At 33.1% G+C, this 6,886-nt stretch overlaps 1 protein-coding gene across 9 annotated transcripts in view; it reads left to right on the top strand.

Moving 5' to 3' along the window:
- Window positions 1-6,886, top strand: part of CCDC141 (coiled-coil domain containing 141) — a 53,959-nt gene that overhangs the window by 35,898 nt on the left and 11,175 nt on the right. For all 9 annotated transcript variants that reach the window (XR_006179593.1, XR_006179592.1, XM_042874522.1 and 6 more), the window contains exons 20-22: window positions 1,475-1,658; window positions 2,996-3,105; window positions 4,870-4,962. Coding sequence is in view for 7 of the 9 variants with exons in the window: in XM_042874522.1 (XP_042730456.1) it covers window positions 1,475-1,658; window positions 2,996-3,105; window positions 4,870-4,962 (387 nt within the window). In the remaining 2 variants the exon portion in view is untranslated. The remainder of the gene's footprint in view (window positions 1-1,474; window positions 1,659-2,995; window positions 3,106-4,869; window positions 4,963-6,886) is intronic.

Below are 6,886 nucleotides of genomic sequence, written 5' to 3'. Positions count from 1 at the left end.
TTTGCTTTTTTTCTGTAACCTTGTAGAGGTGGTGGGGGGGGGGGGGGAGGCTGAACGTGGAATTTAACTGTATTCTTGCACTGCTATTCTTAAGACTGAGTCCTCTACTGCCATATGACTTTCATGGTGATTCAGTACATCTGTAATCATACTTTACTTTTGGGCTCATTTTCTGTAAGTATTCTGGGGCAACACAGCCACAAGGCATTCTTTAACAGCTGTCAAATCACAAGAGCGAAGTCATCATGATAATCAATTTGTTAGCTGTCAGAAAGAGTTGCCTATAAAGTGTGCAGTTCTGGAATTGAAATGTAAAATGTTTGATACCTTAACAGCAGCAAAATATTTTATGCATATGATATATAATAATAATATACATTCTATATATATGTTATTATATCCGCACATCTTTAATATACTTAATTGGTAAATTAAGTATTTTTTTTCCCAGAGAGCAGTCTGCTTTGCAGAATTCTCTAACTTGTTTTTAATACACCTGAAGACTGCCTTTCATTTTTTGAATTGCTGTATAGTTTTTAGCAATAGTTTGTAGCAATACTTTCCTTCTTGCTGTACTGTGTTGGTGCATCTGTGTGTCAAGCACATTCCTGTCATCACTGTTTATCTTTAGAAATAACACTGATCTCCAAGTTCATCTAAATGCATGATGAATAAATTCCCTTAATGATAGTAATGGATAGTAATAGTAAAGTTTGTTTTAAAATGTTTTCATTGTTTACTGATCAGATAAATGTGTCATTTCATGTAAGTTAGCAATCCAATTTATGTTGTGGATTTACATTAACACTTACATCCAGCTTTATACTTTGGGAAAAAGAGATTATTTTCCAGAGATAGTCTTTAAGATGTCGTCTTACTCAGTGTGAAGTAGAACTTATTCAAAAATTTCAGATATAGGTATAATCTTAAATGCTGACTTTAATGTCAGTTAAAATTAAGTCAATTATTAGCTACTTCCTGTGATGATGTAATACAGATGTTGAGTAAGTAAGAGATTAAATGATCTCTTCAGTATTATTAACCAAAAATATTTATTAAGGGTACATTCTAAAGCCCATTCTCATTTGTTGAAAGATTCTCATAATCTTTAATGACTGTTTTGCCAGTGAACTAAATCTAAGCAACTTTGCTTAGGCCATGATACAAAGTCTGCAAAGTTAGGCAGCTAATATATAGAATAGAAAGAACTTGGAATTAAAACATGTTTGCAGAAACTTTAACTTATGAATCTAGTGTTTAAAGAAAATGGAACAGCTTTTAATATTTGTAACAACATTCATAATGAAAAATGTTTTTGAAGTTAAGCTGTGTTCACAATATTTAAGGCAAAATCTATGCAACTGGTTACTGAAATTATAAGAATAGCTTAATCTATTTTATAAAAGCTTGAAGTGCTGATATTTGTTCATTCTGATAGTGTTTATCCTTTTTTATCCTTTTCAATCTACTTCAGTGTCAATTTTGCTTTGAAGATGTTAGTGCAACAGTCATTAGAGTTGGCAAGTATTTCGCTGAATGCAAAACCAGAGAAGCAGTGGAGACCCTCTACAAGCAATTCAATAAGTTTATTGAGTCTACAGTGCCTCAACAAGAAGAGAAGTTTCAGCAGATTATAGATCTGGCTGAACAGTTATATGGTAAGGATCTATCTAGTAACATTGGGGAAAAAAAACCTTAGGAACATCACATACAGTTGTTTAGGACAGAAGGAAGCAGATTTCTAGATTTGTTGACTTAAGAATAAAACTTTTCACAAAGTTAAAAACAACAAAAGTTATAGAGTATAGACTTGAAAATGTGAAGGATTTCAGGGAAAGTAATACAAAAATAAAAATACAAAAGTACTCAGCAGCCTGGTATTACCTGGTTTTCCCTATGCAGTATGCAGACTGTGCTCACCCTGTAATCTGAACATGAATAATATTTATGAGTTTGGAATTAAGACTTCATGGCTTATGATTACTCGTAGCAGACTAAATCTTTGAAGTCAAAGTATCACAGAATCACAGTATGTTAAAGAGTTATGCATTAATGATGGATGAATTTTTAGTGTTGTGACTAGCTAGTGGTATTTGATTGCTAATTTTTATGTATATCCAAAAAAAGTGCACTATGTAAAAATTGTATATGCAGTTGTATCAATTGAGAACATTAATTTGTTGACTGAAAAGAACGCAGGTCAGCCAACTTAATGTTTTTCTTTTTTCTCCAGCTCACAGCTTCTGCACCTATTGAAGTTACTTTATTCAAAGATAAAGTGTCTATCCAAATGTGGAAGGATAATGTGCAGCTTATAAAGTCAAATAACAAATCTGATAAAATTTCAACGAACTGTGCTTTCAAATTTCTCTGACTTGGTGTTGGGAAGACTAATTAGCGAACCGATCTTTTTTGTCTTAATTTTTAACCCTCTAAACATTTTAAACATTCTTATTTCTGGAGAATATGTTGGCAGAATGGATTCTTAAAATGATCTCATTATCTTATTAGGAATGTTGGGGGAAAGAAGCTGCTTTGTGCTGTTTTTTTATTTACTTAGTTTGCGGAAAAAAACTTTTCCATCCCACCTTTGTTTTTTTTTTATATCTTATAATAGGGATTCACATGTCTTCTAGCTATATAATCAGTCTGGTAGTTCAGGAAACAGTTTGAGGCCAGCACTTTTTCAAGCGGTGTCACTGACCACATAGTAGTAGTTTTCATCAAGGAGAAACCCAGTAGAAGACTTGCAGATACTATGAGGCAGGATGTCAAGAAAACTAGTAATAGGTAGGAAACTGCATTTCTCTATACTACAGAGCTCCTTCAGCAAAATAAAACAGATTTAAAATATACTTACTATATGGAGGTTATGAAGTACATTCATTGTTATATGTTTCTCTGAGGTATTATGGCTTGTTATTTTTTTTGGGGGGGGAGGCTTGTATTTTTCTGTTTTCTTTTCATAGAAAGAAGCTTTGTTTTCCCATTTCAGGTTTTGAAGAAGGAAATAAGTATGTTGAAAAAGCTGTATCAAAGTACAAAGAAATCCTTAATTCTGTTGATGAGTTGTGTAGATCGCTGAGAGAATTTAGAGAGATTCAGGTATTTTTCTTTTGCCTTGGGAATATGTAGTATCTGCATGAATATATCAGGTTTAGTGTCTGAACTACTAATACAGTACTTATTATGCCATTGATGATCTTCTGTATTGAAATATTCCTTGGTTCGTTTGTCCAAGAACAGCAGTCATAACAAAACAGTGAAACGCCACTTCTTTGTGCGCTAGATGTTCACCCTGTTTTTGTTGTTGATTTTATTTGTTTGTTTTTCTTTCAGACTTCTTTTTGTTATATCTTTCAAGTAACTTTTAGGGAAGAATGTCATGCTTTTCTCAGCTCTGAAATACAGATGAGTGCCAAATTTAAAGACTGCCAAACAACCTAACTTATTTCATAACAGGAAAAAACACACCAAAACACAAATTGTGTTAAAACCAAAGTCATTTAAGTTAGAAAAGCCTGGCTTATAAATGTTAAGGATGACAACAAATATCTTAGTTTTGTATTCCTGTAAGCTTCTTTAAGCACAGCTGATTAGTTACAGGAAGTAGGTGATGGAGGGATAAATTTCTGAAATATAGACACAGTTTACTCCATCCTGCCTCACTCTCAAAGTAATGCATCAAACCATGTGCAGTGATACTTGATGGAGTAATTCTGTGAAGCTGGAATACATAAGATGCTCAAATATCCTGTTGGTGTTGAATGCTGTTTCACTTTGTGCTGTTGCAATTTTTCCATTATTTCCTGTAGTATAGAAAATGCTTAACACTCAGATTATCCATTAATGTATCTTGGCATCTCTTATTGCCTCTAGACACAAGTGAGTTCCAAAAGCCTTTAAGTAAATAAAAAGAAAGCTTTGCTTTTCACTGCTAGCGTGAAGCAATTTCAGTGTATGTAACTATTTTTTCAAGATTCTTCTCTCAGTTCACATGTATCTAAATAGAAAGGTGTACATCAATAGCTCCAGATTCTGCCATGACAGGGCTTCATCTTTTAATCTTTTTTTGCCAGTTCAAAATAATACTTTGACTAATTTTGCTAATTATGAAGTTATCTATTAGAGAGAGTTATTTGGAGAACATTCTTCTCCCCCCTCGCACACACAGAGTATTTATTCATTAATCATTCATTCGTCATTCATTATTCATTAATCTTTCATCCTAGATATTATTAAAAGAAAAAAAGGACTTAATACTCAAACTGAGTATTATGACAAGGAAATTTTCTGCAACAGAGTAGTTATGCAATTTTCTTCAAATGACAGATGTTCCTTTTTATTATAAATGCATAGTCTAAGATTTTAAGACTAATATTTTGATTGTACATTTGCAGTCAGTAGTTACGTATGAATCTTATGAGACAGAAATAATTTAGCAAATTAGCCAAACAAATAGGCACCAAGAGTATGGAATGCTATGAATAGGAATTCAATTTCCTGTCATTTTTTAAACAGCAACAATTGAAAGGAAAATGTCATACTGTGTATCCTTCATTTTTCATTCTTTATGCCCTGTACAGATTGATTAGTATTCCTCAGATTCTTGGTGAAGCACTTGATTTCTGCAGCCTTAGGGTGCCTTATACTTGCCCTTCCTTTGAAACAAAGCCCTTAGCTTTGAAATATGTTGCCTTTTTTCACTCAGGAATGAATGAATTAGGTTTTGTTGAATATGTTTGTCATTAAGTAACATACACTTTTACTGATGACGTGCTACACCATTGCACTGAGTACAAGTCAGTGTGAAACTACTGATTACTGTCTTCTGTTGTGCATCAACTTAATCTTCTTTTCATGTGGCAGAAAGATGACTTTGCTGGAGAGCTGGTTACTGTTCAAAAAAAAGGAAATAGTCAAGAAGCATGTGAGGACAAACCAGATGAAGAAAAGCATCAGGTTGGTTTGTTTTGACTAGAACCTCATTTGTTAGGAGGCTTTGTACATTGTTGGAAAGTTTATTAATTTTCACTCATGGGCATCCCTTAAGGTAAATTGTGTCAGTGTAGTCTTGGTACCTTCATTTGTCTTTTTTTTTTTTTAGATACTCCATGCAACCCACATTTTTTTTTCCCTACGCAGTTTTCTTTTTCATACTTTTTACTTGTCTGTATATCTCCTCAACATCCTCCACACAGAACTGTTTTTACTTTTTGAAACTCTTATTTTCATACTTTTTTACCATTTTTTTTCCTTAAGTATTATTGATGCATTATTCCTAACACAGCCATCTTCTATGTGACCATTTCTGCTTTCTCAAGGGAGAACATATTCAGCATTAAGGAAGATAAGTCATAAAGGAGACTGCTTTTAGTATTTTTTAGAACTCTAAAATTCATTCGACCTCTAGATGCACAGAATGAAAATATTCAAATTATTCATAATATTCTATAAGTAAAGCTACATAACTCAGAATTTGAACACAATTTGAACAGGTGGAAGTTTTGATGCTTTCTAAGTCACAAATCTTCATCAGAAAGAGAAATCATTATCTTTAACATAAATTTTCAAATGTTTTTTATTTTATTTCAAATGGGGTCAGATATATTGCTTATAAATTCAAAATACGATACTGAGAAGAGAAACAATATTCTGTCTCTTATCAACATTAAATAGGTATCAGTGGCATGCTGAGATAATGCACAAAAGCAAAGTATTTAAAGGCTAGGTATACATTTAGAATTGTAATAAAATCCTAGGACATAGACATTTTTGATATATCATAAATACAAGAGGTATTAAAACTGTCAATGAACAAATGCAGTATTAGAAGTGCAGGCAATAAAAAAAGGGTGGTTTTTTTTTTTTTTAGAGATTAGTTCTAACTTGATGAACAATTTGAAGCCTTGGGGTATTGGTTTGTAAATGTATCAGACTTTCAGGTTACATGGGAATGGATGATAGCATATTTAAGTCTTTACAAAGGTAGGATAATTTAGGAGTTGATTTGGAGATCTAAAGTTTTGCAAGATGACAATGTAAACCAATGCTACACTAAATTGTTTTAAATTGTAGAAATTCAACTGATGTTATCATTCCCTTTAGATCTATATAGAACATCATCTTCTCTGCTGGTGAACCAAAACTGAGCTTAATTTACTTTGTCATCTCGGTTCCAAGTTGATAGGGCTTTCACCATTGACTTGGAGCCCAGATTTCACTCAGAATTTTGTCTGTTCAAAAAAAAAAAATAACAATCTGGCAGAAAGCCATAGCTTTATTTTTTATTTTGCTAGGTCACAGCCCTATCAGTCCTTGTTAGACTGTGCCTCAGCTGCTGATGGGAGATGTGAAATACGGCAATTATGATATCTCCACCCTTTTCATTACTCCATGCTTAAGCAGATTCATTCTTACTAGGTCTTTTCTGTCTTAAATTTCCATCCCTTCTGGGAAAGACTTGGCCCATTTCCAATTTCACATCCAACATATAATTTTGTCTATGCTTCTGCAATCTAATTTTTGCAATATTAATATGCTTTAATAACATAACTCTCTAAAAACTGGTGCTTTTGGTGCTTTTTTTTTACTGATTTGATTACAAGTGGCAGATAAGGGCAAAAGCCCTCATGCTGCTAAAGCCTTTCTTACAGTTTGCTCACAGCTCACCTACAATTTTTTTTCACCAGAACATCAGCAGTTTCTCTAGGGTCATTTTAAAGCAATGTCTGGAGTAACTCTTTTGTGACTTCTGAGATGTGATAACTACGAAACTGGCAGCAAAGCCCTGCACTAGGATCCTAGATTAGTTAATGGAAGATTCCAACATTGTTGTGGCTTTCTCACAGATATGTCCCAAATGTATGCCAATGTGCACATGTAT

The sequence above is a fragment of the Lagopus leucura genome, unplaced genomic scaffold (genome assembly GCF_019238085.1).
Source record: "Lagopus leucura isolate 7727_CA_CO unplaced genomic scaffold, USGS_WTPT01 Super-Scaffold_100012, whole genome shotgun sequence".
NCBI lineage: Eukaryota > Metazoa > Chordata > Aves > Galliformes > Phasianidae > Lagopus > Lagopus leucura.
Note: the sequence above shows the minus strand (reverse complement) of the source record. Positions and strands in the feature narration are given on the sequence as shown.